This window comes from Dysidea avara, chromosome 1 (assembly GCF_963678975.1).
Source record: "Dysidea avara chromosome 1, odDysAvar1.4, whole genome shotgun sequence".
NCBI classification, from domain to species: Eukaryota; Metazoa; Porifera; class Demospongiae; order Dictyoceratida; family Dysideidae; genus Dysidea; species Dysidea avara.
The window spans coordinates 8,509,805-8,529,641 of NC_089272.1; the positions used below are offsets into that span (position 1 = coordinate 8,509,805).

Consider the following 19,837-nt stretch of genomic DNA (forward strand, 5'->3'; position numbering starts at 1 on the left):
TAATAGAAAAGGGCTGCTGAAAATTCTTCAGTCTGACCGGACTTTTATGATTGTTACATTTTCACTAGTCACAGTGAAAAGAACAGGTCTGGTAACCATGTACCCAACTCTATTATCAGTGGTGGATACAGGGGGGTTGCAATGGTGTCAGCTGAAACCCACCCGAAAAGTGCGCGCCCCTAATTCATTTACGATTCTTCGTGTAAATCACCAACAGTTATTATTATTATTATTTTATTTATTATTTATCTAATTTACCAAAATGACAGGGTGGCACCAAAAGGCATAGCCTGTACAAGGGTGCTTCCCTTCAGTTATGCATAGTATATCACATTGGGACCTTTTCTGCTGGCGAAACGTCATACTTTAACAGTCAGCTACTCTAATAGAGCAATCGAACAGCTTTTAAAAAGGTGTACCTAAAAGGCTCAAAAAAGAAGTTGTCGGACTCGGGGAATCGAACCTGCACCTTTCAGTGAAATGCAATCTGCACCATTCTACCACATGCTCACACACTGCTTCAGTGGTTTCTAAAGGGGTTTTAAATGTCCTACAGTTAAAACCATAACTGATATAGATACATGTCACAAAACATCACATTGGATAATTTCATATCAAATCATCATAATGTTATTATTACAGATTTATATGTATGTGGTTTAACAATGTAACAGTGCATGGCTGCTGAAGGAGTTTTGGGTATCAAAATACTCACATCCAAGCTTTGAAAATCCTTTTTTTCATGGGGTATGCCACAACTTGGCATGCTTATGCATGCTGCTAAGCATTGCCATACAATGTCAGATCATGTCAGATCAACTTTGACTTTGATCTGACATAATGTCAGATCAACGAAGACTAGTTATAATCCTCTCTGTACTCTCGCTCTTACTGTATTCCTAGGATTAGTAACAGCACCCATAGGGTTAGAAAACGCCTTTAGGATTAGGAACAGTGCCCTTAGGATTAGGAACAGCGACCTTAGGATTAGGAACAGCGCCCTTAGGATTAGGAAAAGCGCCCTTAGGATTAGGAAGAAGTGCTAATAGGATTAGGACAACGTTTTAAAACATTAGGTTAGGTTAGGGTATGGGTTAGATTATATAGTGATATATGTTGATTTACATTTGTGACATTTAAATATGGCAAAATAAGAAGAGCTGTCAGTGGTAGCTACAGTGCTGGTTAGGAACACTGCTCATTAGGCTGGAGGTCCGTGGTTCGAGTGCCCATTGTGACAAGTTTTTTTCGTTTTCTGTACTTTTTGGTGTCATAGTTATAATGGTAACATACTGTACCTAACGGCTTTTCTAAAAATGGCATTACGGCGTGTCAAGCACCTCTAAAAACAATTATTGTTTTAGTACTGTTGTACCTTTTTGCTACAAAACTTTCTGTGAAGGCCTGGATCAACCATGAAACAATGTTTTGGAGTGATTTTTATGATTCACAGCTGGACTAGAGCTAAGTGGGATCACAGTTATTGAATACTTCCTGAATCTGAAACCCCTTCTGAAAATTCCTAGATCCGGCCGCCACTGATTAATATGCTTGTAGCAAGTAATAGCTACAAACAAATCACCGGTGTAATCCAACTAGCTGCATGTATACGTATACTTAATTATTACTGATGTAATAACAAATATCACTCCAATATTCAGTGGTATAATACATTCCTATGTACATGTAGTAACCAACTTATGCATGTTGCTAGCTATGTGCATTCCTGTAGTATTGAACTGTGCTTGTGATTGAATCTTTACAGCTACTAACTACATATCTAGTGCAGTGAAGTGGGTGTGTTATTTGGTGCTTAGATGAACATATACTATTGTCTGTCAATACTGCATGGCAAATTGATTTGCTCGTATTTAAAATTCATAAATGTTTTTCTATAGTAGACTTGGTAATCACTGGTTTGTGGCAGTACTGATACATGTGGCGTTTCATTCCTATATGAATCTTTAAGTGATGCTTTAATTCTGTAGACTTGTAAAATGCTTTCTGACAGTATTTACACTGGTGGGTTTTTTCGTGAGCTTTCAAGTGATATTTTAATTTAGCAGATTGTGCAAATTCTCGACCACAATACTGGCATTTGTATGTGTCACCAGTATGTGTCCGTAAATGATTGTTAAGTGCAGAATTCACAGTAAAGGTTTCTTGGCAATATTGACACTGGTAAGGCTTCTCACCTGTATGAAGTCGTAAATGATAACGAAGAGAATTGTCATGTCTAAATGTTCTGCCACAGTATTTACACTGATAAGGTTTCTCTCCTGTATGAATTAGCAGATGACATTTAAGCTTACCACTGTCGGAAAATCTGTGGCTACAATGTTGACATTGGTATGGTTTTTCTCCAGTATGACTTCTGATATGAATTCGAAGGTTGCCAGATGTTGTAAATGATTTACCGCAATGTGTACAAGGATAAGGCTTTTCTCCTGTATGAATTAGCATGTGACGTTTTAGCTTGTAAGTGTTCGAGAAAACTTTATTACAATATTGACACTGGTAGGCCATAATGTCTGTTGGAGCCTTTGATGCAGAAGGAGTGATCTCTTGAGAGGTAGATGTATAAAGTCCATTTTTTTCATGTCTCCTGATGTGTTGTTGAAGGTTGATTAGTGTAGTAAACACTTCTCCACATTTTCCACACTTGAACACTTGTGGATTAGCATCACGACAAGCTTGACTGTACTTCAAGTGAATATCAAAATTTCCTTTGTCAACAAACTGTTGTTGACAACTAATGCAAGTGTAGTTTTGTGCTATAAAGGACAGTGAACTATTGAAATACATCAACTAGTATACAGCCATAATTACATGTACATGTGAATGTTTGTAAAGGAGTATATCAGTAACATGACAAAAAATGAGCTATTATGTGAGCTCAGCAGTGACGGATCTAGAAAAGGGGTTTCTGGGGGGTGTATTATATTTCTCCATTAGGCCATTGCATTGGTATATCAGCTAATAGCTATGTAACTACACTATTGTGCTACCATTTAAACATCCTTATACTTGCTCTTTTATCAAAGGTTTTTCCATGTTTTAAGTTCTCATGAGGGTTTCTTCTTTCATTTTCTCATTTTGAACTCATGCAGAAACAAGCGTCTGAAAAAAATAATTATTGAGTGAGCAGATGCGTGAGCTGCTGTGCATTTTGCTCAGAGACGAATAAGAAGACATTCTGTGAGTTATAATTATATTGTTATGCTACTGTTATGATAAAAGCTATTTACAACAGAAGAATGGCTTACTTAGCCAGCATCACTTTTAAAAGTCAAATTTTGAAAAGGGGTTTCTCTCGAAACTACCAAAACCCTTCTATATAGATCCGCCACTGCTCAGGTGACTGTGAATGGATATACGTACATACAGTAACTATAGTAAAGTGTGCTTTAAATTGCGGAACAAATGCAGTCTCTACTCTTCTTGAGTTTTCTAAAGGTGGCTATAGCAAATTTGTTCAAATTAAGTATGTCATGGGTTCAATCACTAACATACATAAATTTAATAGAACACATAATTGGGAACAAGATACACCATTTGTCGAGTGTTCACTTTATAGTTGTATTGAAAAATTATGAAGTTGGCCTGTAACCAGGATTTGTGAAAGGGGGGAGGGGGGTTCTACTTTCAGATGGTAGGCGTTTACAGCAGCGGGGGTCTGGGGGCACAGCCCCCACCGCTGACAACACTTTAATATTTCACTTCTCCTAACTGGCCTAAAATTGATAGTACACAAAAATGACTCCAAAGAGCAGTTGTAAGTGTATAATTCTGACTAATCCCTTCAAATCTGACATTTAATTTGAAGTTAATCTCAACTTCAATATGTGCAGCAACTGCATGGATTAATTTTAATTTAGTAGCTATACATAACTAGATAACTGAGTAGTTTACAGAACCCCACGCATGCCTGCCCACATACACCCCTGCACATCAGTGAAAGAGCTAGAACTTTGCAAATACTTATACTCATGCAGATAGTTTTTATTGTGAACTTCCTTGCTATATAATTAGCTGGCCAGCACTATCCCACTAACTAAACATTTAATTGAACATCAAGAGCATTACATACACATAAGCATACTAAGCAGTAACTACCATTTGTTGCCTAGCAGCTATATAAAACACAGCTACATCAGTACAATTCATTAAGGAGCTACAAATTAATAATTTGGGTTGTCTAGACTACATATCTGAAAAATAGGTATAGCAGTGTTCAGATAAGCACATTACAGAAGCTTGGTTTTGTGTGAAAGCTTTAACCATGCATGATTAGAGTATTCTAATGACTTTTGTTGGAGTATTTGAATGACTGTTGTATTAGTGACTGTTCTATTAGAGTATATCGATCTTTTTAGCAACTTTTCATCCCCACCCAGATCTTAGCTGTGCAGAGGTGGGGCTTAGCTCCACTTTAGTTAACACCTCAGAACAGCCTTCATTGCGCTACATATGGCCCCTCTCTACCTTTCGGGCACCCACGTCTTATACGCCATCTTATAAAACTTTTTTTTAAAATCAGTGGTATTAATCCTGGAGGTGGGTTCATCCGAACCACTCGACCCCCCCCCCCCCCTCTCCCCCCGGTTACAGGCCTGTGCTAATTAAAAAGTGCCACCTAGAGATATTTGTCAGGGCATAACAATTTAACACAAGCATCCGTGGATGTTTGTATCCCAGCTTATGTTATATATTATACTAGCAATGCATTCCTTCTGTTATTGTTGACCTAGTCCTGTACCAGCAGGTGAAAAGTTTCTAATCTGCAGTAGTGAGAATATCACTACCTCATCACAACTGGTGTACAACTCTTACTAGTAATATATGGTCCACTGGTAGTCCCAATTGTTTGACATACTGCTCGCCATACCATACTAATAGTTCTGTGCCTGGTAGAATATCCTTAAAGGTGTAGCAGTAAATATTACCCTGGTATTGGAATGATAATAAATTCTGTTCTTCTTCATTTCTAGCACAATTGATAAATCTCAACCAACTAGCATGTTCCTCATTCTTGCCATCAATGTAGTATGACTCAGAACTACTCCTCCTAATCTAATAACAGAAACTTAATCCGTTTTCACAGTGTTACTCATGCATGTATGTACCTCCCAGAAGTAACTTGTATCAGTTTCATCAGTTATATCTTGTTTCTTTACCACCTCTCCCTTGTAAGGACCAATCCTAGTCCTTCTGGGTATAAACTCTTTGGCAAACACTCCCTTGCCAGCATTCATAATAGAGGACATCTTCACTGTTATTTGTAGTGGTACTGGTACACTGGTAAAGAATTTTGAGTCTTGGTCCCACCCCTGGGATTCATCCAATGGTATTAGAGGACCATGTACTGGACTGTCATCAAGGTGTGGTATACTACGTCCATCACAAACTAGAAAAAACATGCAAATCATATAATCACACTTGCTTGCTGTGACTGAACTTGCTTTTTTCACAGTTACCATCAACACCAATTATTGTTGGTGTCAGAATAAGTGTTACCACAAGCTGTCAACACTGTCCAATATAATTACTGTATGAAAGCAACTTTTTGATGAGTTCAAGGAAATTGGAGCACAGGCAGGCCAACCCATTAAACTCACCAAAAAGTTAGCTACAGTGAAAGATATCATGATGCTTAACATACAAACCTCAGTTAGTGTTATGGTTTTAGCTAAACTTTGGTTTTCATTGAGTGTATAGGTTCTTTCTTCTTCCTTAATAGTAAAATAACCTTTTGACGTGCATTTTCAAGGCAGAAAATATAGGAGGGAGGTGGCTGTCAGTGTTACCTCAGTGTTTATAGGTACACACCTGTATTCAGCTTTTGCCAATGTTTTATATATAATTATTATGTTTTTGTTCTTATATTGATTGGTGTTAACAGCAGTGACCTACTTTTTGGCCAGTGGAAATAGACAACAAGTGTACTGATATTACTAGGCATAAAAAACTTTGCATAGCTAGCATTTTGACTAGGTGTGCATTTTTCTCACTGAGTTGCACACACATACATGTATTTACAAAAGCCTTAGCCTCTTTCACATGAAGTGGGAGAAGACAATAAAGTATACAGTTGACTGTGGTAATTATATGTGACCGGATCTGTGAAAAGGGGCCTTCCACACACATCCAATTTCCCGAAGTTGACTACTCATAACTTCAGATTAGAAATGGTTAATGACTTGAACTTTTGTCAGTGGTGAGCACCAACATAACATGGCTGGAGAAATTTTCAGGTTAATATGTTTCTTCAGAGTTATGGTCTTCCAGGTTCATAGAATTGGATGTGCATGGAAGACCACTTTTCGCAAATCTGATCACGTATATTCTTACAAGTTTGATCACCTTCACTGCTATTGTCACTGCAGCTACCATCATCATCATTATCATCATCACTGATGTCTCCATAATTATAAGGCGGTCTCACTGTGGCCGTTCTTTTGGGATACTTTTTCAGTGGAACACACTCAACATCTGAATGGAATTTACGTATGTATTTGACTTGTACTATGCATAATAGAAATGATACTACAAAAGAACACAAATTTAATATTAGATAGCTCTTGAAAAACAAACCCAAAGAGTAGTGTGATAAGTACTAAGTGACTGTTCTATTAGAGTATCTTGTAGGTACGTATATCCAAAAGATTATTAATTAGTTCATCACTACACTTTTGTGGAGAATATTATGCAGCTCACCTTCAGATTTTTCAGAAGTCCAATCCAAATCATCATCTTTACAATGAGGCCTGGCCATTGTGATTTCTTTGTAGATATATGCAACTTAGCTGACTTTGTGCAGGGGTACTGAAAGCAATGAAACACTACAACAAAGACAACTGTAGTCATCATAGTTAAATGTGGATAACCAATCCAAATTGCACATTTGCCACATTATAACTTAGTGAGCCTGCATATGAAATTTACACCAGAATTGCACCAATTTAGAGCATTCCCGTACAGTTTTCTGCATAATAAGATAGATAATCTGACAAGTTGGATGAGCAAACTAGTACCATGACTGCCCAAAAAGGGAAGGAGGTGGTGGGTGGTGGAGAGATAGACAAAATGGAGGGGCACTACAAATAAAGTCCAGGGCTATATACTGGATCCATAGTAGCTGATATGTAACAGAATCAGTACAAAAATTATTTGGTCAACTGTAGCAGGCCATCCACCTGATTCTTGTCCAGCCAGGTTTTTACCAAGGCCAGAAGTCGCCATTTGAGTTTGCCACACCACCCAGTAAACACAGCTCCTTTAAAAACCAACCTCCAGTAGTTTGAGTGATGTTGAACTACCCATGCACTGGTGGTGTTAGTTTGATTTTACGAGATGTGTGAATCAAATTAGTTTTAGTCACAAATAAGTTGGAAATTTATTTATAATTTAATATAACCAGAATATGCAGTGAGCTAATATACCTATTCTAAGTATTACTAGCTATTTCATATTTGATTTGTACACCCACTTTGCAACACATTAAAGAACAAGAAATTACCACTTTTTAAACCTCCAACCCCAACAAGACCCGGCTCAGTCTCTTCATTTTTTTCTATCTACAATTTTGCTTTCATACTATATATCTAACCTCGCCAAAAAACTCTAACTCACATCAATTTTCCATATTGTAATTGTATTAATTTTATTAATTTGTCTGTATGGTTTTCTTCATTTGTGAAGTTGTACAATATAGGTACTGTAAATACGTAGAAATATGATGTAAGACTCTCATCTAGGATTTCTATTGACTGAGAAAAAATTGATCGGTTCTGCACAGGCTCAAGAGTGAATTAAGCAATTATGATATGCACAGTAAGTTTACTTTTGGTTATTTAAAGTCTTGAAACCCAAAACCTCACACATTAATAAATCATCTTTGACAGTGCTGTCTAAAAGATTCCTGGTTATAGAAGTTTTTGGTCAGTCAGAAACACCAACAAGAAGAACATCAAACTCAAGTGTACTTGATACTTTTATGAAACACCACATCAAACTCAAGTGTACTTGTAATTAGTACATACTTTATGATAATTAAGTGGCACATATATTAATTAGTACATAATTATAATTACGTATATAAGGCTTGGGTATTTGCAGTTAATGACTCAGTAAGATTTTCCTTTACTGAGATAAAAATTCAGCCTGTCATTAAAATTCTAGTTCATTGCAACTAAAATTTGATGAATCCATGCATCTCACATTGGTAACAGTGGTCTGAACATTCTGAAAATGGTACCTCACTCACTCAACCACATAGCTATTATACTTAAGTTAGATTGAATAGTCGTGATCAACTAGCCTTCTCCTATCACCAGTGTCTTTCTGGTTTCTTGGAGATAATTTCTTTGTGGACATTTTACTGTGATTGTACTCTGAAACTGATGAAATTGGTTGGCCTTCTAAATACGTGTAGCTTGTCAATATCAACAGAAACAATTAACTGATATCCAATCAGCTATACTGTACATTGCAGTAACAAACTCGCCTCAGTCATGTAATCGAGAGCACTGCTTGGCATATCAGGGAGGAGAACAATCACTGAGACAGCTAATCCCGTTTTGTTCCTAATGACAAGTGACAAAATCAATCCATAAATTGTTTCTATCTTTCTTAAGGATATGTTTGATCACCCGATGGAGGTCCGCCGATAACTTGTAAGGACAGTTTCAGCAGTGGTAAGCTGCAAGCTTTAATTTGAGAAAGCATTCTGTTCCGTAGTTTAGTCCACCATTCCATTCCATTCCGTAGAATAGACCCCACCTACTTTTGGCTATCATCTTGAAATGAGACCACCAAATTAGCCAAAAGTAGGGATTAAAATGTGTCTAATTTTAGCAAGTAACCATCTAATCTTGTTTCCTTACTTTTTGTTGCGTGGATTGGTCTCATTGCAGCTGTAACATTTTTGAGCTTGTTTCCTTATACTTTTTGTAGCATGTGTATTATATCAATCCCTACTTCCTTTTAAATTATTATTTTTTTAAAATAGCTAGTTTGTTTACTTTTATGCCCTGCTAGCTAGCTAGCCATAAGTGACCCAGTCTGGGAAAACCGATCTTATCGCCTATTTAAAAATATGAGTAATGCTGGTTTTAATTATTTAGTGTGTTGTAGCTCGCCAATGGTTGAAGCTATATGTACCAAATTTTTCACACATTTTACACGAATTCCTTACCTTCCAGAACATCTCCGGTGCAAGTAGCCAACAACAAAGTTTCAGATAGTTTTTAAACCGTGGTTGACTGTATCAGGCAAGCTCCCGAGGGGTCCTTCACTATACATCTCATCAACAAAATGTTGAAAATTGAACTTTGAGGATGCAAATTTCCACCTTTCTACATATTTCAAAATAAATTTCCACCTTTCTAAATACATTTCCATACATTTCTGACCTTTCGACACCTCGAACAAAGTGGTGTTGTTTGTATTGGACATAAAGGTAACCTACACAAGTAAGTATACACTACTGACATGATTTTACTGTAAAAATACACTGAAATTCAATTTCAGAGCATTAGTTTTAAATTTTTTTCTGGGGAGACTCCCTAGTTTAGCAGGCTTTCTCACATGCTTTACATATTCAACCACCATTTTATCTTTACCATTGTCTAACCCCCCCCACCACAAGGTGCTAGCTATGCCTATGTGAAAGACATAATTACCTCATAAATAACTAATCCGGTAAGATTACAAAACAACTATACAGCATTAATAAATGCTAGAGATGACTCCTTGACTACTAACCTACATGTTCAGGCACTGACGCATGCTGCAATGATCAAGCATCACAACTATCAATTATCTTTCGTGAAGAACAAGAAAGGCTTGAATAATGAACAGCATGGTGCAGCAGACAAAACGTAATCGAAACAACAGATTCGTGAATCCACTGTCATTACCTTGGCTGTCTGAAATTTCTGGAGCCATACACCTTTCGCTACTGGGTCTTACGGCAGGAAGATGAAATGTAGGTAAATCTCAAATCTTTTAAATTCACTGTACATTGAATCATTCGACTTTTCGCTTCGTTTAACCAAGGTACAGCATCATTACAACAGTACTAATGCATTCCAGGTGGTTTTTTGGGTAAAATTTGTTGCAAGGCTGTTTTTTTTAAGAGTACCAAAATTACGAAGCCGTATTATTTCTTACTGATCCCTACTTATTAAGTACTATTGTACTTAAAAGTATTTGTTTAATCACTGTTAGTATAATTAATCGGTTTTAAGGAGTTGAAATACTCTAATGAAACAATCAGGCTAACTGACTACTACTTTAATAGATCAGCCAATCAGTTGCTGTAGCTTTTTGAAAGGCACATCCACCTATATAATCATACCACAACTCAGCTATAATACTTAGAAAGACGAACAATATAGGATATCAATGTATCCCATTCCACAGTGATCTAGGAGAACTGGTTTTATCATATGTATGTAAATATGATATATGTGATAATACGTACAGTATACACTAAACGTTTGTGGATTCCAAGTCAAACGAGGCTAGATTTCATTTGAAATGTTCATGATGAAATGCTCATGCATTTGCACACTAACCTGGTTGTTAGGTACAGGTTCTGTTTAAAACTACATTATTTATTTATTATTATTATTACTGTGTCAACTTCGCAAGCGAAGACTTTACACAGGGGGTGGGAAGATTTATGCAATTACAATTGATTAATTTGATTCTTAAATTGTTGGTAATTTCTTTGATGTGATTAGGTAAGTTATTCCAGATATTACAAGCATTAGGTCCGAACGAGTGCTGATAAATGTCTGTTCTTGCAAATGGAACTAAAATATTATTCGTGTGAGATCTTCTTGTGATGGTGGATTCTGCTGTTGTTGTGGTATTAGATGAAATGATGTCACTGAGTGGGACACATGTCAAGTTAGTTAAGTTACTTCACATGCTAAATAAGTCTTCATCACAGATTGTATATGAAGTAACATCTTAATAGACTTTGAAGGATGTTAAGGTTCCCTGGACACTTTTTACTTCATTATCAGCAGTGCCCTCTTCCGTTTTTGAAAAGCTAAGATCAAAGGAAAATGTCACATTTTTGTGGTTTGACCTTTTCCTTTAAGTAATTATAATCCATACAAAAACAGCCAAGCTGTGGAAAAATGATGCGGCTTTAGAAAGCCTGGGTGAAAAATGTTGTGAAATCAAAGGTGGTGGCCAAGAAATGGCTGCAATGATGTTAATGCTAATACGTTTTAACAGTGCACACAGCCATTATTAAAATTTTTTAGCATTTAATAAGCATTCCACAAATCTAAACAGGAAGTTCCGTGACAATCACTGACAAAGTTATGGTCATTTTATTAAACCTACGTAAGCTGCTGTAATATTTACTAATGAACTTTGAACAGAGTTGGGGTCGTTACACTAAAAATGTAACTAGTTACACATTACTCATTACTTTTACGCGATGTAGTTACATATTACTTACTGAAAAAAGAAACGAGTTACATATTACTTGCTACTCTGAGGGCTGTAACTAGTAATAATATTGCATATTGCAATTGTTCGTTACAAACTATAAAGTAAGTCCAACCTTCTAAATACAAGCTAGCTACCAGTCTACAACTACAAGTGACACGAGCGAGACACGTGTTTCTCTGGTGTAGTTCAGCCACAAATATATATATACTTTGTTGTTGTATCTTGGCCTCAAGGGTACTCCTCATACACTATCATTCTTTGTCCATGCCTATAACGCTATCTCCAGTCTTGTCTGGACCCAAAATGCAATCAATCACGTTCCTGGATACAATGCGCCTTAAAAGGAAGTAATGCATTACATTCGTTACAATTTCCAGAAGTAATATCCGTTACATATTACTCACTACTTTGTCATGTAACACGTTATATTACTCGTTACTGTAAAAGTAATATAATTACGTAACGCGTTACCCCCAACTCAGACTTTGAATGGTAAAAAATTTGGTGTGAGAAAGTTTCTTGATAGAGTCCATGCAAGAGTTCATAATATTTGTATGGCGGAGAGTGTCTAACTTAAATGCATTCACCAAACACCCTGCATAAAGTAACAGCTCAGCCTTACTTCAGAACAAAGGCTTTGCCTTCATCAACACTAATCAACACCAATCAACAGTTTTCTATCCCCAGTGAAGGTGTTGATTTGATGTGAACTTTGGTGAACTTTACGCAGGGTGTTTGTACAGGCCATACTGAGAGTTAGACACTCTCCCCCATACAAATATTATGAACTCTTGGTCCATGTCTATGCCAAATTTCATGAAAATCCAAAGGGGTCAGGATTTTTTTGTTGGTTTGGAGCATATTTGACTCGGGCCTAAGCTGTTGGCTTTGGTTGCTCTCCTTGCTCCTGCATAGTAAAGTTAGTGGTACTATTACATTGCTAAACTACATTTTAAATGCATGCAGCAACGTAATGACAAAAAGCAGCATAGCTATGTGTGGGTACCAACAGTAAGTATTTATGTAGAAGAATGATCTATAATCATGTAATGTACTAGCTTTGTGTTTTTTGTCACAAATATGAAGATGATCTGTAGCAAAAGAATTGTTTCAAACTTTAATTTCTACCTGTTTCTTTTTCAAACATACATTTGTGCCTACCAACCATGAGTAATGTGAGAGGTCTGCCACTTCTTGAAATTGTGTATGAAATTTTAATGGTTCTATGCTTAGAGCTACTGACTATTTATTTAAACTCACAGTATTCGTTCTTCTGCACAAAAGACACAACACACACATACCTATACATAGCAACACCATATATACAATACTACACACAACACACATTACAACTACAATCAGAACAATTCAAGACATGTCATTAAGGTGCTGGAGCAGACCATCACTAAATTACTAATATCATTAAATAAACTAGATGGCAATGAATTCCACAACATTGCAACTTGGTGTCGAAAGTAGCGCTGACTAAAGTTCTTCTTGTAACAAAAATGTCTGCAAATCATGGTAAGTACCTAGTTCTGCATACGTAAACTTAATGGAAGTCTGCTGGAATTCCATAAGTATCTGGAAATCATGGAAAGCTACTGGCCACTTATCAAATTTCTGATTTCATACAAGTAGTAAACAAGTACAGTAGTGTGTGCATGCATGCAGTGCTCACCTAGAGTCTGATTGTTTAATGTGCTTGACTCTAATTATTATTTCATGGAAAATGTTTTTGGTGTTAACTGAAAAAAACAGAGCATATTGCATTATTTTGTGAAAATATGTGTCAGATACAACATATTAAGGGAAAGTCATACACCGTGCATACTCAATTCTACGTACATACATTTCGCACAACTATCAAAATACATAAGTTTTTATGGACTGTCTTTTGATCCTGTAGTCTGATGGAAGTTGCACAAAACATGCCATCTTGTGCTGGAACAATCAACATAGGGCTTACAATAACCATGAAACTATAGGTGCGTTACTATGTCACAAAGCAAGTGCCAACATCACCACTAGGGATTATGGATTATTGTCTTAGTTAAAGTACATACATATTATTGTAATGCTGTGGCCAACCATTGAATACTCGGTTAGGTAACACAGTGATTTGAATTCAGACCAGAAATCTATCTGTATTTTTATTGAGGTGCATGACTAAATGTACTAAGCAACTTTCGAGTAATTTCAATAATTTATTTATAAAATACTTTAGGTATAAACTTTGAGGTAAACTATAGGATCAACAATTCATGTCCATGTGTTGTAACACGAGAGAGGCACTGATCAGAAGTACCAAGTGTGAACGACGTCACTAGTCATACAGCAATGTTATGAGTGGAGATGCAAAAGGTATGTGACTTATGATTTCTTTACATGCGGCATTATGTGCCATATTTCCAATTGTTACACAACTGTAGTGCCATGGCATTATATAATTTTGAACGTATGTATAGCTATCAAGTGAATAGTTATATTAAAGATGAAATCATTCCAGAAGAATGGTAATTATATTACCTACACCATAGATAATATACCCTAACATACTGGGGTATTACCTTGAGATGGTACAAAGACGGTCAGCAAGGTTTGTACTAAATAAGGATGACAGATACTGATATGATGGGTTTCTCTTGGGTTGGCCTAGTTTGCAAAGTAGAAGGACAGATACAAAATTGGTTATGATTTATATGATAAATGACATAGATTTTGATGATAATATGAAACTTGTGCTGTAAAGCCTTAATAAATAAACTAATATCCAGTTGGTTCCACATGGGGTACTTTGAGATAATAAGTCACTCTCTAGAGTTCCTTGGATACATATACATGACATTGACAAGGGGAAAACATCCTGACCACCTGGCAGACTCCTGTAAGCATTCAAGCGTTAATTGGATGGCTGCAGGTTCGAGGCTGCCTAGGTCCAGTCAAGGATTTTTTCTCCTTTCTCCACCTTTTCAAACATACTTTCTGTACCAACTTTAAACAGGCTGTAGGACCAGGTGTCCTACAGACCTTCAGCACTTGTGCTGTAAAGCCTTAATAAAACATATACCAGTAATACATCATTATACATGTGGTCACTTGATGCGACCTTACACAAGAGTGGATGCATACAAATACTCCTTTATACCATCAGCAATCATGCAGACTCTGGAACACTCTACCAAGAAATTTGGTTAATTAAGAACGAAGAAAATTTCAAGACAAATTGCATAGTTACATACACACATATATACCTGTAAGTAACAACCAATGTATACACAATCACACACGATTTAGATATGTATGACAATACTCCACTCAGGAGGTATGTACATCTATACCATACTTTATTTAGTAATTGTAACATACGCACTATAGCTAACTTTTTTTTATGTAACACATCATACATTTGTTCAAAATTAGTAATTGCAAGAGTACATAATAATAGGTAATTGTAGCGTACGTACTCTTATTGATTGTAACATGCACTGCACTATTGTTGATTTTACATGCTAGGCACATCAGCTGTACTGTCTGCCTAGTAATTAATAATAAATAATCAAGCATTTATTATTATTCCCACACCAAGTTGACAGGCGCCTCTAATAGTAATAATTATTCTTTTGTAAGAATTGCATGGCGCTTATTGAAGGTTACTACTGAGGAGCCGGACAGTGCAACTTTAGGTGAAAGTTAAGGAGCTTGTATATAGCAGCTAGTTCAAAAGACAGCATAGTTGGTTTGTGATGACGGTATCTGTTAATTGTGGTACAGAAATCACGAGAAATCAGCCTCACCACTTGTACAAACGAAATAGCTATTGCTACTGTGTACCCTTATGGTCTTGCCTTTCTTGTAATCCTTTTCATTCACTCACAAGCACTTTGGTCAGGGTCTCGAGTCTCAGATGTTTTCCTGTTCTTAATTCTCCTCAAACCGCGACTAAACCTCATACTTCCGTTTTGGTGGTTTTTAAAGCCGCTCGTTTTCTCCAGCCGTGCATTTGTATCAGGGGCGGATCCAGGAGCTGCTGGCAAGGGGAGGGGCACAAACAGGCCAAGTTGTAGCGATGGTTGGAGAGAGCCAGATTCTCTAGTTCAGTGCTGCATTTTTGAAGTAGCAAATAGTCACCTCTTACTAGTGTCTCACTGTTGTTTTTGCCATTTTGGCCTTTTTCAGATGGTTGTGAAGTCATTAAATGGCACTGAATGTCTTATACAACAGCAACACGATAATTATTTTTAGAGGCGCTTAGTATGCACGAAGGTGTTGGGTGACGATTTCAGAGCTATTTTTACTTTGGTTCGCTTTGCTTTCAAGTGAATTTGTAATAAATGCTAGTAAAATGTGCTTATTTTCATGAGTTTATAAACTGATCTTGGCTGACAAAGTTTAGTAGCTAGCTAGCTAGCTAGCTATTTTAATCAGAAATATATGACTGGCTCCTCCACAAGCAACTGAGGGGGGGAGGGGAATTTGCCCCAAATGCCCCTTAGCAAGCAAGAGTTAGCCAGCCTTCAGAACAGAAAGTATGTTATAGAGAAAAGTTCGAGCTATAACATATCCAGCGTGTAAGGTGAAGGCTGAGCGAGAAGATGATTTTCTCTCAATCTCGGGTTTTTGGAAAGCGATAAAACTCGCTGAAAACATTCTTTGTAAGACTTTGCTACTACTTAGAATGATAGACTGGCTGATTTTAACTCACCTTGTACCTTTGAAGAATCAAAAACGTTTGTCAAACTATTTTAAAAAATGGGTTTTTTGTTGACTTCTTGACCAACATTGTAATCATGCGTAAAACGGAAAGTCGCGTTTTCTCGCGTTACACAAGGGACACGCCCTAAATAGGCAACCCGTCTATAGGCTATGCAGGATTACACGCTCAGCCAGACTCATGCCATAGCCTAGCTCAGTATTGTAGCTAGCTAGCTAGCTACATGGTTAGACAGAGTCTATGGTCTCTAGGCTACAGGGAAGACCTGGGCAGACCCAAGGGGGTTTCTGAGGTTTCCAGAAACTGCTAAATTCCTAACATACTGTAATGTCTTAAAAAATTAATGGTGAAAATTGTTAGCAGATTCAATCCCAAAATTTCCTGGGGAACATGCATACTGCCAGACATCCCTAGATTTCAGTGTGCATACTTGGAACCTGGAGCCACCCTTGATCTGAATACTATCAGCACCATAGTCATAGCTATTATCAGTACAGTTTCATCACAATTTCAAGCTACTGTATATTACTACCATTATTAAAGAAATATTTGATTTGATCATTAATATTGCAGGGTGTATGCAATAAAGTTTGCTACAGGTTAGGTAACCAAAATGTGCCTAAACGGAAAAGAAACTACAATACTTTAATCGTATAAGTATGTCAGTTTGTGTTAACATCAACTACAGACCTTCATACGTATGTCTATTCAGAGTGTAAATCCTTTACTACAACATTGACATTGGTAGGGTTTTACTGTATTTTCTCTACTATGAAGTTTCAAACGATTCTTTAGTGTGTTATTCATTGCAAATACTTTGTGTCAGTACTGGCATTGGTAAGGGTTCTCTCCAGTATGAGTTCTTATTGATAGAAGAGTCTGTAAGCAAACCGGTATATGGCTGTTCTCCTTTATGAATTCTTAAATCTCCATTTAAACTGGAGTTGTCTCTAAATTGTTTTTGACAGTATTGGCACTGGTAGGACTTTGCTCCTGTATGTGTTTTCAATCAAGTCCATTACTTGTTGCAAACAATGTTCACACTTAAAAACTTTCTCTCTTGTATGAGTTCTCATATTACATTGCAGGGTGTAAGCTGTTCGGAACGGCTTACTACAATCCCGACAGTTGTAAAACTTTCCTCCCGAATGAGACTTTTAAGTGTATTCCAAGATCACTAGACATCATCACAATAAATTATACTAGAAATGGTAGAATGTTTCTCTGCTGTGAATCCATAGGTATATTTGTTTAGTAAAGACTTGTGTGTAAATCAGTAAATGTCTCATGGCAATGTGGACAGCTGCACAAATTCTTTCCATTGTTGAGTATTTAAATGGGCTTGTATGTAAATGGTGAGTATTTTTGATGTACCTTCAAATTAGTGTTTGCTGCAAAACCCTTTTTGGCAATATTGGCATTGGTATGGTTTTTCGCCTAGCTGTGTGAGTTCTACAGTAGTATAAGGACAGTTGACTGCTTGAACTTTTTACTGCAATGATTGCACTTATAAGGCTATTCATTTCTATGAGTTCTTGCAGTGTGCAGTCTAGTGTATAGGTAGTGGTGGTATCGGTAGGGATTTCCTCCTGAATAAGTTAACAAGTGATGTTGAAGTCTCTGAATGATTCACCGCAATACTGACATTGGTTGGGCTTCTCCCTTGTATGAGTTGGTAAATGCCGTTTCAGTTGGCTTTTGTGCTTCAATGATTCATTGCAATACTGGCAACAATGAGGTTTCTCTCCAGTATGAGTTTCTGTGTGTGGTATCATCAGTTATCAACTGTCATTTTGAAGGGGTTTGGCTAAGAGTCTTGATACTATTCAAATGTCATACCTTCAAAGTAAAGCTAATGTGATAAAAAGTTGAAGGTGGTTGAGAAATGGCTGCAATAATCATTATGCAGTATGATTGTTTGTATAGTAGGGACAATGAAGCTTTAGGCATGGACCATGATTAGACATCACCCATCACCCGATTAGACAAAACCTGCCTTGACTTCCCCTCATGATGACATGAGACAGAGACAGTATTGGTTGGGTAAAATCAAGCCCAAAAGATTGACTAGAAATGTTTTCGTCAAGTTGCTACAGATATTTTTTACACAAAAATTATTTGACAGAATTTTCTACTGCCTGCCTGCTTAATGGCTGATGTGTTTATTCTAGGGCAGCAGAAAAGTGGCTACTGCACTACGGCACAACTAGGCATCTAGATATCTTGGCATCTTGATGCCCATACATTTTATTTTACTTTTATCCTTCCTTGCATACTGTAACAGCTATCAGTCAAGCACAGTACGGCTTCCATCACTGGGTGTACATGTTAGTGCACCAACATATTGGAATACACATATTCTCAAAGCTCAGCTAATAAGCTGTTCTCTGTTGCAGATGAGATACTGCTTGCCACAAGAAAATGGACTACTTGTGGAATGGTACATGCTATGTACGGAGTAGACTACTGTCAACTACGCGGGACACTGAAACCTTGTGTGTAGAAGTGAAGTAGTCTGGCATAGCTGGAACATACGTGGACAGCCCTTGTGCTTCTAGCTAACAAATTTTCCGTTCCTCAATTAATTGCTTCCATAATTCTCCATTTTGAGCTTACTGCTACCATCAAAAGTCATTGATTGGAAAGTTCTTTAATTAAGTCCAGTCGAACTTTATCTTGCCAATGTAGTTTCACACCATGAGCTGGTTGTGCCCTTGGGAGCCATCCAAACAGACTCCTCTTTGGTATGCAATCATCAGGCATGCGCGCCTTATGTCCCAACCATCTAAGTCTACTCAAACTTAACAGAATACTAGCAGACTCACACATACCAAAACGTTCAACCAATTGAGCAGTGGCAATAATATGCTTTGCCCACTGTACAGCATGTTCAATACCCATATTGTATCTAATGCAGAGATGATGAAAGTTCTCTAGTGTCCTCACAAGTAGACATGTGGCTTGATGCCTGATAATCGCATACCAAAGAGGATTCTGTTTGGATGGCTCTCAAGGGCACGACCAGCTCATGGTGTGAAACTAAGCGGTGGTGAGATAAAGTTATACAGGACTTAATTAAAGAACTTTTCAGTCAATGACTGTTATGGTACCAGCAAGCTCAAGGTGGAGAATTATGGAAGCAATTAATTGAGGAATCAAAAATTTGTTAGCTGCACCACATTCTGAACCTAACTCTTTTCACTGTCAGACCTGCCAAAAGTCTTTTAGAAGAAGCCAGGATATAGCTGGACACAAATGCATAACTACTCGTCCTCGACATGGTCACCGCTGATCTAATGCGGATTCTTCAACTAGAGCATCATCCACTGGATGGCTCTCTTCCAAGGTCCGAGGTGTTAATTGCCAGATTGCACAGGCTTCCAAAGTTTTTGCAATTCTGTGTTTCTGGTTCGCAACTTTAGTTTGGAAACTAAACGATTGATCTATCAATCTGTAGTGCTTGGTATCTTTTGTACAGTGCAGAGACATGGGATCCCACATAGCTAGGTAAATATTAGAGACTCTTCATCATTGCTGTATTAGATGTATGTATTATGGGAACTGGAAGGCTGTGCAGTGGGCGCAGCACATCACTACTAGTCAGTTGGTTGAACGTTTTGGTACAGTATGCAAGGGTCTGATCTGTCA

At 37.3% G+C, this 19,837-nt stretch overlaps 2 protein-coding genes across 2 annotated transcripts; both read right to left on the bottom strand.

Moving 5' to 3' along the window:
- Positions 1 to 1,650: 1,650 nt before the first annotated feature.
- LOC136255617 (zinc finger protein 664-like) lies at positions 1,651 to 3,453 on the bottom strand. The gene has a single exon (XM_066048428.1). It carries the CDS (start codon positions 2,803 to 2,805, stop codon positions 1,879 to 1,881), a length of 927 nt encoding a protein of 308 aa, XP_065904500.1. The 5' UTR covers positions 2,806 to 3,453; the 3' UTR covers positions 1,651 to 1,878.
- Positions 3,454 to 4,736: 1,283 nt separating this feature from the next.
- On the bottom strand, positions 4,737 to 6,935 carry LOC136254381 (histone-lysine N-methyltransferase PRDM7-like). The gene is made up of 5 exons (XM_066047107.1): positions 6,718 to 6,935; positions 6,364 to 6,492; positions 5,127 to 5,407; positions 4,834 to 5,073; positions 4,737 to 4,781 (listed from the first exon to the last, which is right to left on the bottom strand). The coding sequence occupies exons 1-5, from the start codon at positions 6,773 to 6,775 to the stop codon at positions 4,737 to 4,739; spliced, it is 753 nt and encodes a 250-aa protein (XP_065903179.1). The 5' UTR covers positions 6,776 to 6,935.
- Between the last annotated feature and the right edge of the window lie 12,902 nt (positions 6,936 to 19,837).